The 21,479-nt window shown below is 35.6% G+C and overlaps 1 protein-coding gene across 1 annotated transcript in view; it reads right to left on the bottom strand.

Moving 5' to 3' along the window:
* CDH13 (cadherin 13) overlaps positions 1-21,479 on the bottom strand; it is a gene marked incomplete at both ends in the record, with an annotated part of 482,104 nt that overhangs the window by 125,555 nt on the left and 335,070 nt on the right. Inside the window, one exon of the mRNA XM_080638637.1 lies at positions 6,747-6,925. Coding sequence (XP_080494763.1) covers positions 6,747-6,925 — 179 coding nt within the window. The remainder of the gene's footprint in view (positions 1-6,746; positions 6,926-21,479) is intronic.

The following is a 21,479-nucleotide window of genomic DNA, read 5'->3' as shown; positions in this document are numbered from 1 at the left end:
TTATTCCTAACCTGAATGATACTACTGATATTTTGACATAGCATTTTTACATTTATTTGCCTTTTTTGCAGAGCCACTTTCAAGATTTAAGAATGGATTAGTGAGCTTTGTCATCAAAAACATAATAAGAATCAAACTAAGAACTACTGGTACATCTATTAAAATAAGATTCTTTCTCACTGCAGACATTTAAGCCCAAATGCTGTAAAGTTTGTCATGAACTTAATTTTAAATAAGAGTTCACATCTCACTAACAAACACTTTCTACCTCTCCCTGTCCATTTGTTCATAAGCTAGCAAGCATTATAACTGGAACCTTTCTTCTCATTTTTATTCTTTTATAATATTTGAGATACAATGGACTATGGAATCATCTCTGAAAAGAGACCAAAGACCCATGAATATTTCTCTCTGAAGACCCACTGCTCCTCACATTTACAGGCACCAGAAACCATAGTATGAGAAACGCATTAATCCAGGGAAAGGGATGAACGCTTTATTTATCTTGTATTTTAAGAAGAAAAGAAATATGAGATATCGTCATATCTGTCACTAAAAATCCCCAAACCATAAAAATTGAGGTCCAGCTATGGAATTTATTGTATTGCAAAACAAGTTAAAGGTGTGCAAGTGGGAATTCTGCCAGAGAAGACAAGACAAAATGATACAATTATTCTCAGTCAGAGCTGATGTGCTCCAAGGTATACTTTTCCACAAAATCACTGTAAATATGAATATTTTAGAGGTTAATATGAAGATCAAATGTAGAATGCATTTTCTGAAAAGATTAATATCTTTCATTAAAAATGAGAGTGTACTGTTGGTTCATTATTTGCATTTAAATTGAGTAAGTAATAAGTACATTCACTGCTTAAGACACCTATCTCCAAAACGGAAAGTATGGATAAAGAGAGCAGTGTCCATCTGCAGAAGTGGACAAGCTTTTTCTATTTTCTTCTGCTACCTCTTCAGAGAACTTAAGCCCTATCAACAAAACCACTGTGATTTATTTATCACAGCACAGCGGGTTGCATACCTTAAAGAACATTATAGCAAGCATTCACTTCATGCGAGCAATGTATTGGTGAATATGTATTGGTGGGTTGCTGTTGACTTGAAAAATTGCTAGGCACCATACAGTCATTCATCATTGTACAGACACGAATGGGTATTTGCTAGTTGTAATACACTGCTTTTAGTTGCCGTTGTTGTTTGAAGTCTAGAGCCATCCATTTAAGCAGGAGGCTCAGCCAGCTATTACATTATTACAAGTGGTCAACAAACATGAGCAGGATGGGCTAATGTAACACCATGTTTCTTGTTGTTTATGGCATAAGACTTTCAGCTCCATATTTCTAAGCAATAAAGAGAGGTAAAAGGATATATGGTTCAAATAATGGTGGGTTGATGCACCAAGATTTGTTCAATTGATTACAGAATATAACACTTGCTGACTGAAATGGTGGTGTGGCTTGTGCGGGCACAGTGAGAGACTGTCTCATTGGAAAACACATTTCATTTGACTGAATCCAGACCTGGGTTTCTCAGAATCACGGAATACTTGAATTAGTTTTCTTGAGGTGTTTAAAAACATACATGATAGCATATAGTCCAGCATGCAGAAGATATACTTGGAAGTTTGGTTTATCATGGATGGGTGCCAGTGTCTGTTTTGGAGCTGTTTCCATAATATAGTACCACCTACAAAAGCATGAAGCAAAAAAAACAATTCTCTCCAGTATGCAGAAAAAATTTGATTTATCCAAGATAAATCAAATTATTCGTTAACTTCAATGCAAATTAAGTACAGACGTTCCTATGCAAAGCAAAAGCATATTATTCCTAAAACTGTGAGAAATAAATATTTCACTTAAGCAACCGTGGTGGCAGCTTTCTTCTATTACTTTAGTCAGATAAAATGTATAAAATCTTACAGTTGCTTTCCTGCAGAGCAGAGGGGTCTAACACTGACAAAATAGCATTGTGGGTAAGCAGAAAAACCGATTACCAATCCATAAAGGAAATTTAAGAGTTGATTCTACAAGAGTACAAGCGTTATCTCCTCCTATGCACATGAAGAACATTATTTTTCTTTCACTGCAGGGAAGTGTCACTTTGAAGTGGACACTTCATCCCTGAAATACAAAATTCAGGACATTTCCTCAGTGTTTCTTTCTTCTTTTTTGATTCTCCTTTTTCATCATCAACCCGCATCCCCTCACTGTTCTCTATTTTGGGTCATTTAGTCCATATACTTTGATGGAGGGCATCCTTCTCTGAACTTATGAATCAAAATGTATTCTCCAATGGATATCTGGAGGTATAATTTGCCCCCTAACACTCTTCAATCTTTATTGCTGACACATTCAAGGATGTCTAACTCTCACAAGAAAAAAAACAACCCACATTAATCTTTAAAAACATGTCCTTACCCTTCCTTCTGAAAATGAAAACGGATGCTCTTTGTAATTATCTGAGTTTTGCTTTAAACCCTGAGGATCATGCACTTTAGGAAACAAATTTGAATCTGAAAAATTTGTAAATAAAAATATGCTGGTATATGAAAACAAACCCTGCACAGTGATAAATATTTCCTTGGAGGCATGAAGCACTCAGCTTCCCACTGCAGATGTTAATAGAAATCAAAAGCACTCAGCAGCTTCCTGGATGCAATCTGTGGGATTCCCACATACACTTTTTCTGCATACTGGAGAGAACTGGTTTTTTTGCTTCATGCTTTTGTAGGTGGCACTATATTATAGAAACAGCTCCAAAACAGACACTGGCACCCATCCATGATAAACCAAACACCCATTCAATTACTAAAAACATTAAAAAAATAAAATAGCTAATTTGGGTATCTGAAAGCAGACAGGCAACTTAAAAGACTTAAGATGACCTTTCTGCTTCTAGATAGTGCAAGAAAACAGCCCTAAAGAGAGAGCAATGCTTTTCCCATTATGTATTCCTTCTGCTACCTTATGCAAAAAAGAGCTTTGGAACAGCCTTTGAAGGAGAGGTCACCTAACACACAAGGAGCATTCTCATCTTCATACCCTCAATTTAGCAAAAGACCCGATAAATGTCAGTCACGGAAAAAGACATTTTGAAGGCTTGTAGGAGTTTAACAAACTTGTCTTGATTTTGAGCTGATCCTGTGTGACTAAAAGAAAAACAGATGTGCAGTTGATGTTCGCCAGAAAAAAGTTATTTTTTTCTTTTTTTTAAAATTCTGTTTTATTTTAAAGTGTCTACTAAGAATTTACTTTCATTCTAAAGTATTACCAGGAAAAAAAAAAAAAAAAAAAAAAAAAAAAAAAAAAAAAAAAAACAACAAAAAACAACACAAAACTAGTTTGATTTGATTTCATTTCCTTAAAATAATTAACCTAGATGTTTACTTAAGCATGCTAAAATTTCACACATTTATTCAGTTGGGCTCCTTGAGCTCCCTAGATAACCAAATGTTATTTTTCTTTAGGATAAATACCTGTATTTTGATTCTTTGCACTGAAACAAGAATTTCTGAGGCTATGCCATAGCAAACTCTCTGAAAACGCTGAAGCATGAAAACATAAGGACTATATACTGTATGTGCAAAACCTGCCAGATGCTTTGTATCTCCACATATCAGTATCTCCCACTAGGCAATATCCTCAGTCTCCTGCTCCCTCTGATGCACAAACAGGAAATAAATGATGCTTAAATTCATTTCACAAAAGCTTTAAGATCCAAGCAGTAGCAAAACTTATTAAAAGAGGTGGAAAATATGAGCAATCAGCGTTTTAACATGCTTAAAAAAAAACAGAGTTCATATCAACCTATGGTGCACAAAATATACCTATGATAAATGAGAAATAGTTTTCTCTCTTTTCTATGCACATCCTAGAGAAGTTTTTACTTTAATTTAGCTTCTTCCTTGGTGATAAGGGTTAATGCAGTTCTAAACAGTACACCTACAAGGAACAGCTAATAATTTTTGACTGTTACTCACTTATTAGACTCAAATAGAAAATAAATAGAGCTAACAAAACCAGAAAAATCACAGGTAATTCACCCAGTTTGAAGTTTAAGTAAAATCTAGGAGAAGCTGCTTCTCATGAATAACTAAATTCATCAGGACTCATTTTTTCAGTCTCTTCAGCTGTGTAATTCCTCAGAGGAAATGCACTTTTCCCTCTTCCTCCTCCCCAGATAAATAACCTGAGTGCACCTTCATGATCTATACCCGGTTATTAGCAAATAGAGCTATCAAATGCCAGGCATTGAAAAGGATCAGCTGAGTTGTTTAACACCTATTCTCTTTTCCAAGCAATGGAAAACATTGCAAAAAATTTGCTGTTTCCTATGTGTGTCTACTACAATACATTCTCTACTGAGATGCTGTGAGAGAAGGGTAAGAACTGAGGAGGTAAAAGCATTGCTGCCTGCTGTTCACAAATACTATTACACTCAGTCTTTTTCCAGCCACCATTCTATGCCTCTGTTTACCTTTTTTGGTCTCTGACATTATGTACCTACTAGTAATGCTCTTAGGGGAAAGATCATTTCTTTGTCCCATGTTTCTACAATGCGCTTCTTAGAAGATTGTGATAAATCGCCAAAGCACTTTAGATCTACAAAGGTTCACCACAGAACATATAATAACAATAATATAGCTGATACTCCCACAAAATAGTGGAAATAGTAATCTCTCCTGCCTACCACCTTTCTAGCATCACCTTCAAGCCTGGTGATATGCAGATACTTTAATCCCTAAGCAGTAGCTAGACAGAGGTTTCCTCCTCCAAGTGCTACTCCTGTCTTTATCCACTGGAGGCAGACAATTCTGTTACAAACATTCAATTTCACGAGCTACATGGAAATACATAAGGGTATTTGTATAGTATCAAGATCATGTTGGTACCCAGAATTTTTCAGGTTAAGACCACGACACGGCTTATTCCTAGAAGCTGCCATTAGGCTTTAAAGTAGAAGATAAATATCTTTGACCATGGATGCCTAACTCCACAGATCTAAAAAATGAGGCATGACTACCAATTTCTACACAAAACATATGTAAGCAGAAAAGGGGAGAAGAGGTTTAACCCACAAAGGTGACTGAGAGCACAAGACAGAGCATCTTGTAAAGAAATGGAAAACATCTTCCCAAGCCTCTTAGCTGACAAAACAATATTAGATTGGATTTAAACTGCAGATAATGCTCATTTTTAGCGTTATTTTTTTACACAGCCCTACATTTTGGCTCATAAAACATAAAACATTTGCAGGAACAACAAAAATTACTTTGCAGATTCAACAAGACTGCAGCTTGCCACGCCACTTTCAAAGTGAAGCCTTGAATGGGCTACTATTAAAAATCATGAGGAATTCACATCTTGCTTCCAGGATGTACTAGCCAGCTGTACGTTCAATTGAGGCCAGGCTTCTTGTATGGAGACAGCATCATTATTTCATGAATCACCAGTGACCTTTGAAAGATACTAGGAAAAGCAGGCATGTTCATTCCCTTCCATTGATTTTCTAATTTTGAGTAAATTGGTTTAACCCGGGGAACGGTTATCTATTAGGAATAAAAAATACCCAAAACTCACTTCAGAAAACAGTATAAAGCTTTTGAACCGAAACAATGAATCTAGAAGGAAACTTGAGGCAAAAAGGTAATGATTATATAAATCTTTACTTGGGCTTGCCTCTGTGGAGAGCTACACAAGTATGAAAGAACTTGAGTCTCTTTAAACTTAAGAGACAGATCTACAGGCCTAGACCTTTGTTTTACTACACTGTGTACCTGGAATGTGTGTCTGGTTTACCCATTAAATGTCTACTGTTGCAAAAGCCTGCAGAAAAAAACTCATCAAAAATGGAAAGTGATATGGGCATCATTTTCATCTGGTTAAAATGAGACATAATGTGCTGAATATTGAGAACATTGGACAATTGTGAATCTAACCAACTTAGAAGACAAGTTCAATAAATTAACATACACCTCAAACAGCCTGCAAGAACTTGGTCATCTCCAGGAAACTAAGAACACACAGGGCTACGTAATGGAAGGGAATGGTGATTCATAGGGTAACTGTAGGGTCATCATTGTATTAGTGCCTAGACTTCATATACTCTGATAAGTAGACCTTTGTTTAAACAGATTTGCTTTACTTTGTTGTCCTCTGAACATGGAATGATCATATCTAAGTCTTCTTTGCTATCAACTTATATTACATAATAAACATAAATTTTGAAACTATGGTAATTCACCTCAAAAAACACATGCAGACTACCTGTTCCTTTACTATTTTGTATACTTTTTTTTTTTTTTTTTTTTGCTTATGTGCTACTGAGTTAGTTAGTCCATTAAGCCCACTTAATAAAATTCTAGAAAAGGATTTAAGCCACCAAACTCTAACAACCTCAAAGCAAGCTATATGCACAATTAGGTTTGGGGTTTTTTTCCCCCTTCCAAGCACTCAGTTGGTAACTGTAAGTTGAATTCCACTTATTCCTGAGATCTTTGCTCTTGTCATCCAACACTATGTCTAGCCCAGGAATTATGAGCTCCTAGACTCATAAATCTCGATCTAAGCATACAACTTCTTACAAAACTTCTTACAAAACTCTTAAGACTTCTCCAAGTTGAGCATTTGAAGCCCCACCTCCGCAACGCTCTATACTTCTTTTCACATCACAGAAGATTATAGGCACAAATATTAAAATAGCACACTGGCTATAAGAAAATGTTCACTTACCTCACGATCCAACAGTGCAGATGATACCACTGTAACAATATCTCCCTTTTCTGGATCAATAAAGAACATATTTGGAGATGGTTTGTCAGGTGTCTGTTTGAGGATGTCATATCGGATAAGAGCATTGTCTGTGTTAGCATCATCACCATCAACTGCTGTTATACGCATCACAGTTGTTCCTAAGGGAAAGATGGACAGATAACAGATTGGAGTTAGCCAGAAAATGTAAAATTATGCTGCCTTCTCATGTGAGAACAGATGGATGCAATACGTAATTATCTCATCAAGACAACAAAGTAGTTTTACCTGATAGTTTGTACTTGTATCTGTGTTACTTTGCCTTCAATTGAGCCAACAAGAAAAGACCAGTGCTTCTCGTTTGCAGATGACATATGACTCTAACATAAGTTCCCCATATTTGTTTGCTTTATAGTCATGCTTATTAATCGCATTTTACTAAATTAATTATAGATTCTTTTTTTTCACTTTAAATTCTACAGGTTGAAAGTCTTCAGGATACATATGATCAAGATGACTGCTGAAAGAAGAGAAATGTCTCTATTTTCACTTTGAAGTCTTGCACAGCTGCAGAATTGGTTGGATATTATAATTTCTGTCAGTAAGAAATTTTCTAATGATTAAAGCCTACATTATTCTAATTTCAATTTGTGCAAATTTATGGGCTTATTGTGTCAGCCTCAATACAAAAAAACCCTAAACACCTCTATTGCTAGGCTAACCTTCAAGTGATGAAACGTTATTTCAACATGAAAATCCTGAAGCACATAGTTCTCCTATAGAGTGCAGTAAGGTAAACGATAATGACTGCAGATTCCTAAATTATTTACAGGCGAAAAACCCCACTCTTCTATATTACAGTTAATACAGATGCTGCCAATTCTCTACTTAGCTAGTGGAATATATACTTCTGCAAGTAGTAGAACAAAGGATCAAGTCTTTTCCTCTCCCTTAGGCAGGCACACTAGAGGTTCACATAACCTACACAAATCTGTCACATCACACTTTTATTTGCTTTGTACAGTACATTGAGAACCAAAGAAAATAAGTAATTAGACACCTGGGTTGACCTGTGAGATATTCATCCCTAGACCATTACAATTTCTTAATCAGTTCATTTATATGTTTAAAAGTAAGCATTATAAAACAAGCAAACAAACAAAATAAACAAACAGCAAACAACCCAAATAACAACAACAACAACAAAAAGAAACCAAAACCCCTAAAAGTAATATGTCATCATACCAAAATGAAAATATTTTGGTAATACTGAGCTAAAGAAAGAGTAAAATCCTACCTACTAAGAAAAAAGTCATGATTAAATCAATAAGTTAGTTTCAATGGTGAATCAAAGTAAAGTAACAAATTAATACAAAAGACATTAGCAAACTTTATACAAATAAAGAATCTAAGAAAGTGTCCATTCTTTAGCCTAAAAATCCCAACTGAAACAATTCATCAGATCCCATCAACTTGCAATGAAAATATACAATTTACATTTAAATAACTTTGCACTGAAACCATGTTATCTAATGTGTGAACCACAATGTCAAAATTAGTTGTAATTCTTTGTTGGAGATCAATTCTTCTGCGGTGGTTAACTCACTCTTTTCCCCTATAGACCTGCAGTGGGCAAGTATTATTGTAAAATGCCATGATGAAAAACATTTCAAATACAAGATTTACATTCCTTAACAGGTCTGTAATATCATATCTTCTGTTCTCAGTATCCACGGAGCCTTTTGTGGCAAAATGACTGCAAGTGATTAAAGCCTTTGCTACAGACAAGGCCTGGGATATTACGCTAGAAGTGGCTGCAGAACAAACATATGTGTCATTCATGTCCAATGATAACCAGTGAATTTATGTATTCTTTTTGAAGGTGTTGAAGTACACATCACTAAAAAATCAAATAAAAATGAAATATTGTAGTAAAAGTAAAACAAACCTAGCTTCATTTACAGGCTGTTATAACAAGTGTCTGGTTCACTGTTCAACAAGCACAGCTAGCTTGTTTAGACATGTTTCTTCTTTTTTTGCTTTTGTTGTATTTCCCAAAGTCTCGCCTCTTGTTGTAGTGACCTTGAATATAAGCTCTCAAAGGTTTTGTTTCATTGCTACTTCAGGCAGTGTTACACCCTTGAGAAAAATAACAGAGATCTGACAGCATGTTGGTTTTATTCACCAATGATTAAAGGTCAGACAACTCAAAAAGAAGCTTACCACTGCATACCATGCCATGTTTTCCAATATTACAAGATGATCCTAGCCCTAGTATTTTCACCTACTTTTTTTGAGACTTCTTCAGAAGAAAAAAAAGTAGGCTTCTATTTTGAAGAATGAAAATTCACTCTTTTTTCACAAGTACAACACATTGTAGTATTTTTCAGATATTTAACACATTTTGAGAAGATTATTTGTGTTCATATTAGGTAATGTGTTTCACAAAGATCTAATTGAGTGATTCAGTGAAATAAACAAGAATGAAGGCAAATCTTCAAGGGATCTTAAATACTGCCCAAGTATAAGTGAGAATGAATGGGTTTTAGTATGCAACTCTTTCTTGACAAATGCAACTGAATAAGATGCTTGAGTACATTGGACTATATTTTAAATGAATATACGGTTACTACCATTATTAATCCACTAGAGGAGCTGATGTTCAGCAGAGATTTAGAAACAGATTAAAATATATACTGAAGTAGAAATACTATGTATACAGTTGTCCTTTACAGTTCTACTAAAATACTTCTGATAAGACTGGAAAGTACGTGTAGATTTTAAGATGTAACCCCCCAAATCTCTATTCTGTCATAAAACTGGCTGAATCTGATTCTGATTTGCCAGCTGCAGCTCTTTAACCTTTCAACTCACTGGACATTATCTTGTTCTGCAAAATCATTCCCTTGGTGAATACAGATAAGAAATTCCAACAACTCAGAAGAGCAGAATTTTACATTCATTTTGCACAAAGATGCTAGCTCCAGGAGGAAAGCTGTAGAGAATTAGATCCATTTTTCTGTAATGTTGCTTCTGTCAAAAGTTTTGAGATACTAGTTTCTAACTGCCATCAAAGTGACATTTACATTTAAGTAAAAGTTGTTATATTCTCACAAGTTGATATAACAGATGTAAAAATGCACATAAAATTTGGAGTTGTCTTTAGATGTCATTATGCACTAGTACAATCTAAGGTTGTACCTGTTCACAAACATCAATACAGAAAACTACACCACATTAAACATCACCTACATGTCCACATCAGTACAGCAACCAGAGGAACTGCTGAATAATGCTGCTGAAAGGAAGCCCTTGCACTGATTTGAAAGTTGGTGCTAGGCTTCTGCAGCCACGCTGAGAATGCCTTATTCTCAAAAACATACCTTTTATGCTCTTGTGCCCACAAGCAGGTTGGCAAACTAAACAATAACCAGAGTTCAAAGCTGCCCATTAATTTCAAAGCACAGTGGTACCTACTTTATATTCTATGACATTAAGACAAAGCAAATAAAATCCTTACATATACAAAAAGCTAGAATTGGCTAGTATTTGTGCTTCAAAAATCACAACAGCTTTAAAACAGAAGCTGAAATATTTTCCAGGGACTTTTTGGAGAAGTCCAATGGCTATGTATTTCTGGGGAAGAGCTTTCTATCCCAGTTGAAGACAGGAAGTACATTGGAAGTTCTTCATTGGAACTTCCCTCTATTGGACTATTGGGACTTCCCTCTTCACATGTAACAGAACACACATGACCATACACTTGTGATTGGATCATCACAAAAGAGAATGCTCAGAAACATCCCTTTCCTAAAAAATATAGTGAGACAGGTTTTTTTATTTTAAGAATCTTTACAGCATACATCCGGTCCAAAAGAGTTTAATTCAAGATGCACACTTCCTCAGCATTTCTCCTTCATCATAAAGTTTTATTCTTCATAAAAGATTCATTTCCCCAGACCTATAAACTGACTACTTCTAATTCAGTGTCATTTTATAAATACTTCCATTCCTGGCATCAATCAAATGCAGCTGGCTTTCAAACCACAAAACAACAGCTTGCTACATTATCATGTTAAACAATATATATTAACTTATCAAGCAGAGGAAGAAATGTCTGCAAAATCAGCAACTTTATAGCTCTGATGATGATGTGCAGATAGTCATTGAGGCAGCCTCTCTCAGGAAAGGTACAGTTATGCTTTTGTGTGTTTCAGCATTCATGGTTTATTTGTCATACATTCTGAGCAGTTTCACTACTACCATAATAATTCAGAACCTCTCTTGTACCTCCCACAGTTCCTCACTGATCAGCTGTACAACCCACCAGCCAGGTCATTGCTCCAGAGGCTGCAGGTATCAATCTGTTGATCGCTCATTTGGCTTGTATGTTGGCTTGAAATAAAGGCAAAAATTTCGCCTTAGGCATTTAGATGTAAAACACACTGCTTGCACAGTTTTGTGGTGATTGGAGCAGATGGTTTCTTGGGAAAAAAACCTTTGGTTTTGGTGTCTTTTTTTTTCTGTCAAGATGCCAAGAGAACATCAAGAACAATTCAGCTGATGGACGAGATTACTACTAACCCCCATCCTTTTTATTTATTTAGTCTATTCATCTGCTGGGTTTACAAAAAGGGCTGGAATGTAGTGGAACTGAGACCTATTTCTAGCTTGCTGAAATGCAACATGTGTCTTAAGCCTACAGCCTTAAAAGACTCTGGATTTGAATACTAACAGTAAAATAATTAAGGACTGAATCATTTTAACTTTGAGAGCTACAGTGCTTAAAAACTTTACTTTGGAGTCTTCTCCTGTTATTTTTACACTTTTTTTGAGTCTGTGCTGCATGTTTGGTATGTTAAACATTTCCTAGATGTGCAACAGAAAGGAAGGTGTCTAGTTTCCTAATTAACATGACTGGATTGCTGAGGTGGAAATGCATTTCCACCTTCTTTGCAAGCTCAGATGTACGTCTCTGTACACTGATAACAATCAGTTGCACAATGGTATACTTTCAAATAGTAAAGCTATTTTAACCCAAGGAGAACAAAGAATGAAAAATGGGATGAAAAGGGAAAAGATCAAGAGAGTGACTTGCATCTCTACAGCATATTGCATTTATTACTAGAGAAAAAATTACACCAAATTCTATAAAATGGAGCAAAGGAGGACACCCTCCTGACTACTACATAACTAATTACATGTTTGACCGCCATTTTGCACTTTAAAGACAAGCCCCAGGGAAGCAAAGCAAGTATAAGAAGAAAGGTCTATTATGGTTCCAATCAAGTGCATTTGAATTGCACCTACAGTTATTATGTGTGTTATTAAAAACTTGAAGACCTTCTCAATAGAGAAGACATTTAGTATGAATCAATGTATTCAGGCTTTTAGCATATCTCGTATTTGTATATGGCAATAATTTTATGCCCTGCAGGACTTTTTCACATTGTGTATGTAGATGTGTGGCAAGGTCAGGATATGTGATTACTTTTCAAACTAGAGCATAGATGGCATCGCTGATCATTACACCGGGCATGCCAACAAACTGCAGTCAGGAGGAGTAGAGAGATGCACTGGTGAACTATTTGTAGAATGAATAATAAACTTCTGTTAATACACAAAAGATACTTCACTAATGCTAAATAGCAATGAAGAAATGTTAAGAATTGCTACTACTTATAGAGACTTCATGCAGTCAGAAAGCATATAAATTAAGTAAGAACATTCCTAGATGAACATTATGACAAAACATTAAAGGTATGCAGGCAGGCCAACCTTCAGCAATTCTGGTATTTAACCTTTTTTCTCACGAGTAACACAGCTGTTTTGGTAGAATAAATTATTCACTGCTGTGATGGGTTCCTGAACCTAGTTTATCTTTTTTTTTTTTTAATGTGAATCTGAACCCCCAAATAACAGGAACAAGGGAAATAGAAGAGGACAAGGAATAGTGACTACTCTGCTGTTGTTAGAAGCTACTCACCAAATTATACCTACTTCGACTCCATCTTCTCCTAAACAATTTCCCCAGTTCTACTCCACATCACTGTCAAACCTTCAGGAAACAAGCTTTCCTGGTTCAGACATGGGAAAGTCATCATACTTGTGCACTTACAGCCTCTTCAGATGGACTGCAAATTGAGAATTTAGTGAAAGAGGACTTTCAAAACAGCTGTAGATGAAAAATACAATACCCTTTCTCCAGATGTGATCAGGCTGCAGATTTAAACAAACCATGAAAGGTTTTTTTTTTTCTTAACTAGGATTCTAAGTTCTGGATCGGTAATAAAAATGTTGCATTCTCATGTCTGCTTCTCTTTTGACCAGTTAAGTCTATTAAGAAAAGGCATGAGTTATGTCTTGGATCATGACCATAAGCTATAAAAATTTTGTCCCACTGTTCTAATATTCTAACTGCCAATTCATAACATAATCTTACATGTCAGATAACATAATTCATACAGCAATATAACACATTCTCTGAAAGTAAATGGTTTAATGTAAATGATGATACGCATTGAACATCTCGCAGCAGGCAAATATGACAGAACAGTGATTTATGTATGAAAGAATAGCTATTCAACATACAGAGAGTAAGCTTCAGCTCTAGGCACACTCGGAAAATTCAGAGGACCCACATTCTCTCTGGAGTTTGGCTAGCACTAGAAGTCAATCAGAAAAATCATAGGAAATATAAAACTAGATGAGATATTGAAACACTATTAAATTCACACCCCTAAAAACAATGCAGTACCATTCTTGGAAAGATACTGAAGAATGTTGGCTTCCTGTACGAAAATCTCCAACAGAAAAACTTCCACAATTCCTATGTAATTTACAACCATGAGAAGTGTGTTTGGCAAACACTTACTGGGAGCTAGCTCAGATCCTAAGAGGAGATGCCCAAAATAGCCAGGCAAACTCTAGACTATCACTGCACTGGAGGAGATAGAGGATGCTGCTAGAGGTAAAATGTCTGAAAATCAACAACTCCCACTTTCAGTGACTGTTCATTTAGTCTGCCCTTTGATCTGACCTATTTGACAGCTGAAACATTTTGTCAGAGATGTTTCCAACTCATGTCATCCACCATGCTGTTTTCCCAGTTCCCGTGTAAAATTTGAGTTACCTGCAATCATTTAAGTTTTATTTCAGATGTATACAAGCTCTTTAAATGCAGATACAAACTTTACAGTCATGAACAGCTAAGTAGAGAACTCACTAAAAATATATATTCTGCAGTTATCTCTGTTATACAATATAAATTTTTTTTTTTTAGCTTTTCTCTACCTTTTCTTTAATAGTTTTCCATTATTTTCTTCTTCTATATTTATCTGGGTTGTATAGTTCTGGCCAGAGCAACGCAAATTTCTAACAGATAGCAAACTTTAAAGTAATACAAATACATAAAGCCTGATGTAAATTTCATATTCAGAAATACCCATTAGAAATTACATTTTGAATGTAGTAAAAATCTTCCCCCAAACCTCAAGAGAGAAAGTAAAACAGAAAAAATTAATAATTTTCTCCTCCCCCCAAAAAAAAGTTAATATCCAGTTTCTCCTTGCCTGTAAGCAGGGAGAAATTTTTAATCAAGACAAATGAAGAAAAGAAAATAAATGTTTCAGAGGCTTCACTTAGGTAAGTTATAAAGGATTGTCAATTATTTGTACTCTGAACATCTGGGAGAGAACTGGCCATCTTTCACATCAAAGCCATTTTCACCTTGTCTCCACCCAGCCCTGTCAAGAAGAGTTAGGATTCTGAATGTTTACAGGAACGTCAACAAGAACAAGTAGAGACTCTTTTCTTAGTCCTCATTAAACAAAACATAGTTAATCACTGGGAACCCAGCACACATTCATCTGTCCATTGAGCCAGGGATTCCTCTGAATTTGAAAACTAAGCAGCAGTTTCCTGGAAAGGAGACCTGGGGACACTGGTAGTGAAGAAAGAGCAGTGTGTTTTAACAGGTCCACCAACACGAACTTATGGAGACCCTGACTGTGAGGGGCATACTTCAGATATGAAAACTAACAAGATAATGTTTTGGAGTGATTTTTGTTTGCTCATTTGTTTTAAATAGAGAAATTCCATGCCAATAGCAATTTCAACGTAAGGATGTCTGTCAGCCATATTTTCTTTTTAAGCTAGGATTGTCTGTAACGGAGGCTGAAACTAGTTAAATTCATTGAACTGAAATACATTGGTGCCAAATGTAGATTTTAAATCAGTAGTAAAGCAAAATCTAATAATATTTTGAGAATGAAAAGGAAATTATGAATATTCTTCCTTTAATTCCAATAATAAATTATTAAAAAAACCCAAACAAACAAACAAAAAACCTCTAAAACCCCAATAAAGTGTATTGAAAGTAAGTGTCTCATTTTTTCAAAACACTGTAAAAATACAGCCTGTATGGAATGGGTAATAAGAAACTCAGGCTACCTACTCTGTGTGCATACTGTGCATTAGGACCTGTTCAAGAGCAACAACATTGAGCGCTTTTTCTATGAAGGTAATGTTTTGACATATTTCACTACTATTTTGACCATGTCATGGTTTAAGCCAAAACCAAACTTTATAGATGGAAGATCTCGTTCTTTAAACTGCCTACTTTTGTGAAGGAATTGATTGGCTTCTTAAAAATATCTTATACGAAATGCAGCAATTATATTCCCCCGTTGTAGTGGACTTTAATCAAAAATACGCCATTACTTTACAGAAATCACTTTAAACTATTCTTTTATGTCCAACTAAGGTACACTGGCATCCTTCCTGATTAAAAGGTAATAATGTTCCATTTTAATAAGATCTGTTAGTGTAAGATCAATCTTCACTGATTGGAAATGTTTTTTGAGAGAGTGGGCCAGAATTTCTGTTGATCTAAATCAGCCCAGCATTACTAAAGCAAAGATTTATATTAAGTGAGGCTATGACAGGAATGACCTTGAAAGTCTTTATTAGATATAGACAGCATTACATTGCCTTTATTCCCTTTTTACCTCCCCAATTTCTCACTTAAGAATATGTGTAATAAAAAAGAAAAGCAAAAGTATGATCCGCACCTTTTTTTGTGCCTCTTCTATATTAGACATTTTTCAGTCCTGTTACCAGCAACTTATTCAAGTATCATTTTTTTCACAAGGATATCAGATAACGACAATACGCCAACATGCACTTCAACAGTAAGTGCACCTTAGAAGTCCTCATCTTTATTCTTTGTCTCTTTAACTAATATGAACTGTGCATTAATCTCATGTTACAAAGTGGGGATATAATTGAAACACCTATCCGTGTTATCCATGATTCTGTCACTGTGATTCTTATCATCTACATCAATCCAAAATTAATTCATATAAGCCAGGGGTGCTTCAATATTATAAAAGTAATGCTAATGAAAGAAGAATCAGACCTCATAATAAGGAGATGAATCTTTTAATATAGTTTCTAGATTCATTTGTAGGAACCAGAGTACACACTTAGTCTAATGTATAATTTCATCTTTGTACTGATTTCATAGTCAAGTCCTAGCCATTTGATCTATTAAACATCTGAAAGTTTTTATCTGAGAGATAAATGTTTTTGCCTTAACACAAGATCTTTTTAAGTGAGTTTTGTTTTCCTTTCCCCCTCCTGCAGACGAGCTACTGGATAAATTATTTTGTTGGTCTCCCAGCATCTGCTTAGCTCAAGTTATTAAAATTCATCCTGCCCAGAATATAAATCATGATGAACTTCTTCACTGCTAAACAAAAAAAATGAATTAGGCAACTTCTACCTATTCTTTATCCAGAGAATTGCATTAAGTCCATTGCACTTTTCTGGATAAATCATAATTCCTGTTAAAACTACAAACAGAAGTGGAATATTTGATTGTTAGCTTTCAAACTTAATATTGAACAAATCCTTACAGAGGATCACAAGTTGTGTTTTGGAAAGATATCTTTTCCCTTAAAAAGGATTAATTCTTTCCCTATACAACAGCTTCCTACAGTAAAGAAGTCCACAGCAAAGAAGGATAAACACACTCAGTTATTTTGGAAACCTACACTTTGAATTGGTCAGCCTTTAAATCGTGTTCATAGTAGCAAGTCATTCCCCAATAGCTTTCAAGAATAAAAATGGAATGTTTTTAAGTCATTTCCCTTTCTTGAAAATGAAATATCTGCATATAGAAACCTTTGCAACCTTACCCAAATTCTTTTTTTTGGTTAAATTATATTTTAAAGCCACTGATAGCTGAGTTTAATAAACGATTCAGATGCAAAAAGAGTATGCTTTATGATTTTAAAGCAGGTCTTTGAAACTGCCTTATAAATCACCGGTTTCAAAAACTGTATCCATATATGTCATAAGAACACAGACTGGAGTGCGTGGTATATGTTTTCAGTGGGGCCTTGATATTCTTTCCTGAATTAAGTTATTGATTAAGCTACGAGGTTCAGCAACTTTGAATTAGGCAGTGTGCTTACTTTCACTCAGTTACAAGTCCTTTAGGCTCAGGTATCTAGTCTTTAAGGTTTCTTAATAGTCACTGGAGAGGAACTGGCAATTTTAGATGCAGCTCATCCTATTCTAAGTAAAAATTTAAGAAAGGTGAGATGAAGCATCTTTAGAATTATTAATTCTGGAGGAAATCTAACTCAGAAAAGACATCAAACTCCCAGGTACTTAAAACAAGTGATACCAATCCTATTAATTCTGTCTATCTCTACAGATGTGGAAAACAGGGTTAAAATAAAATTATTCTTCTGTACTTTTGTTCTAGTGTCACAAGCATGCCAAAAGACTTCCTCTTTCCCACTTCATGATTACATAGAGCTGAAGGGAAAATATGCTTGCAGGAAGTGCAATTGAGTGCTGCCCAGCACTGGGCTGGACAGCTTTAAAGTCTGGACTAACACCTGACCCTTGAAAAGCCTGCAAGGATTAACCACAGGCCATGATACCACTGTTCTTACTTCATTAGAATTGGTGCATCATGGTAGGAAAGAGCCTTAAGCAACAAATCAAGTTATTTTAACTTTGTGTTTAATAGATTTAGTATTGAAAGGGCTACATAATGTCCCTGCAGAAAAAATATTGGCATGGAAAAGGCTCTGTAAGTCATAAAACATCTAAATATTGACTGTGGAACTCCTTAATGCAAAATTAATGATTAAGCATGGAACAGCACAAAATATATCACTGTCAGCAATTGAATACTTAGAGATCATAAAGATTTGCAAAGCTATGTGCAAATATAGTCTCATTATGTCACAGGCTTGTTCAAGTGTATTTATCCTTATGCACATATGCCTTCTGAGGCCCAAAGAAAGCAAGCATCAGTCTGTGCTATATTGTGTCAAGAAGGAAGATTCAGGAACAGATTGTAAACGGCTACACAGTTCTACCTTTCCACTAAGCACTTTTACACAGCCCTCAACTTGAACACACATTTCAAATGGGTCATATGACTTGCATTGAGCTGATTTCAAGTATGAAAACTCCCAATTCACTGAGCTCCTTTTCCTTAATATCCCTCCGTCATGTCTTAGCTAGCCGAGGACAAAAGTGGGTTTGTTCCTTTGCCCTTCAACCTGGCTGGCAAGGATCTAAACAAAGTTCAGGAGCTATAAACCATATCTACAGAGTGTTGATAAGCTCTCTTTCTGCCTTAACTTTCATTACTGACTGGTTTTGAAGACGAGCTTATCATGTTACAGAGAACTTCATATGAACCTGGCAGCATTGGCTTTGGAGTGGAGATGGCTCAAGAAAAAAATTTTCAGCCCCCCAAAAATCTGATTTAAGTTAGGACAATTTTTGTAAGCAAGGACACCAAGCATGTAATTCAGCCTTATTGTATTCAATGACATATAAATCAGGCATATAAGGAATAAAAACTGAAATTTTCATTTGCTTTTTGCTTTTAAAATTCAGGACTTCAATGAAATAGTGTTTCTTGGGGAAAAGGTAGGTCTGGACTGTGTAAAGGGCGCACTGAATGGAGTCGTAACATGAATATCTATCCACCCATCTTTCCCTATTAGAAGTAAATGGAAAAGCAAATGGGACTTGGGAGCAGACTGTTTTGGGTTGCCTGTCAACTTCTGCTCTCACAGTTTCCAGTGTTGAAAGTGGTAATAGCAATGCATCACCAAATTTAAAAGCAATTTGTAAACACAATTTATCAAATACATGCATAAAGCTTTTCCCCTGCCTCAGCTCTGTTATAATTTTGAGCAGATCCCTGATGCAGGGTGCATGGGAGAATGACAATTTCAAATTAGAGCAACCTTCAGGATTCAATCTCTGAAAGTTTGAGCAAATTTCCTCCATAAAAAACTTTAGTTAGAAAAGTCAAATAAAAAATATTTTACTTCTGTGATTTATTCATTTGTTTTTCCACTAGCTTATATGAAATCCTACTTGTCAGGGATGAGAGGTGTAAATCTCTCTGCTAGTCAACAAAGTCAAGGTCAGTTCTGATTCATAGTTTTTGTCTCCAAGATGTCTGCTAACATCTTTCCCTGATGCTACCATACACTTCAAAATTGGGTGAGATCATCAGTTTATTATTATACGTTATTTATATAAACTCAAGGGAAGAGGACCACAGAGTCCTCACTACAGCTATATTCTAAATTCCTGGACTTCTGGAAAGTCCTGAAACTTTCACCAACCTCAAAAACTTAGCAACTGCTAAAGGAACAAACAAACCAAAACCAAACCCTAAACTTATCAACTTTGATATCTTTAAATTATAACTATTTTGTGTCTGTTTATCTACAGAAAAATAGCTATGACAGCATTTGAGCCACAATGATTTGTATCTATGGATTACATGTCAAATTTGAAAAATTGTAGCTTAAATCATACATTCATGACAGATCTTGAAAGTCAAAGAGGAGATAAGTATTCCAGTGAAATGCACCAATGCCAAATGAAGTTATTCTGTATTTCTATGACATTACCAGAAACATGCATTAGATGATAGTTGCAAACTCTTTTGTTCAGGGAATTCACTTAGCTTTTTTTTTCAAATATACTACTTTAAAGAGAGAACAGTTTGTAATTTTGTTCACTTGAAAGCCATTGATAAAATAACCCACTGATACTAATCCCAGCAGCATTCTGTTAAGTATATCGTACTTACTATGCTTATAAAAACCAGATCTGATAATGATCTTCTTTGAAGTGATTTTATCTGTTGACACAGTGCAACTAAGAATTAAAACAAATGGATAATTTACTAAAGAAAATAAAAGGTGGCATATTTTGCACATTTCATAGTTGCGCTGTAATGACACAGAATACCTATAAAATTTAAAAAATAAAGTCATGTGTACTCATGCAAGTATTAACTTTTAAAATCCACAACTGTTGACAAATTGGTTATGCTGTCAAAAGCACATAAATGCAGGTGCTAATACCTCAGCTTTCTGCACTGTGCTAAGTGTAATGTTCTCAAAGAATTTAAGATCTAAAGATATTAGCCATGTGATTTCTTAATTATATTTTCTGAATTACTCAGATTTTCCTGGTTAATAAAACTCCATCTGTATCAAAATATATAAATACTTGTCCCAAATAAATAGAATAGATTTGATAACACATATTGAGACTTTGTAGAAAAACAACATTCACACCTGGGCTCTGGACTAGAAAAAATGAAAAATGCTGCCATTCTCTGCTTAGACTTTGTGCATAAATCAATTTTTTCTTTGCAAGATTAGTATGCAGTAGAACCTGCAGAAAAACACCACCAAAGATTTTATTCCAATTTAGCACTCTTGGTAGTAGTTAATAATTTTCATCTACACCCCACTTGCAAAAAGACCTAGTGTCCTGGGTTCAGCAGTAGCAGTCATCTTTCTCCTTCTTAGTAGCTGGTGCAGTGCTGTGTTTTTGACTTTCAGCCTGGGAAGAGCACTGATAACACCAGTGGTTTTAGTTGTTGCTCAGTAATATTTACTCTGACAAAAGACTTTCTGAACCTCATGCTCTGCCAGGGAGAAGAGGAAGCCGAGAGGAAGCAGAGACAAGACACCTGATCCAAACTAGCCAAAAAGGTATTCCATACCACAGCACGTCATACCCAGTATATGAACTGGGGGCAGTTACCTTGAAGGGCTAGATGACTACTCAGGTCGGGCTGGGTATCAGTCTGCAGGTGGTGAGCGGTTGTATTCTCTCCCCTTGTTATTTCCCTTACCATTATTATTATTGGTGGTAGCAGCCGTGGTTTTGTGTTATACCTTAGTTACCGGACTGTTCTTATCTCAACCCATGGGAGTTACATTCTTTTGATTCTCCTCCCCATCCCTCTGGGAGCCATGGCAGGAAGAAGAGGGAGGGAGTGCGTGAAAGGCTGTGCGGTTCTTAGTTACAGGCAGGGCTTAAGCCACGACACATAGTTATACTAATTTCAGAGGAGTTTTATAATTTCCATGTATAGAATAAATTGATAAATATTCTGTTGGCATGTCCGTTATGGAATCTACTGTGCATACTAGCAGAGCTCCACATACAGAAAATTCCTGCTGCTTCAAAACAGCAGCATTCCTCTGTATAGGGAAAAAAAGTTGCATGATGACTAAGTCAATGTAATTGAATGTACTCTTACAGTTTGTTTAAAAAAACCTTATTTTTAACCTTAAGCTTTGTTTACCAATATACCAAGGGCTGGGCATCAGATGAAAATGCTTCTGAGCTGTGTTACACAGG

Source organism: Psittacula echo (genome assembly GCF_963264785.1).
Source record: "Psittacula echo genome assembly, chromosome: Z".
Classification (NCBI taxonomy): Eukaryota; Metazoa; Chordata; class Aves; order Psittaciformes; family Psittacidae; genus Psittacula; species Psittacula echo.
Note: the sequence above shows the minus strand (reverse complement) of the source record. Positions and strands in the feature narration are given on the sequence as shown.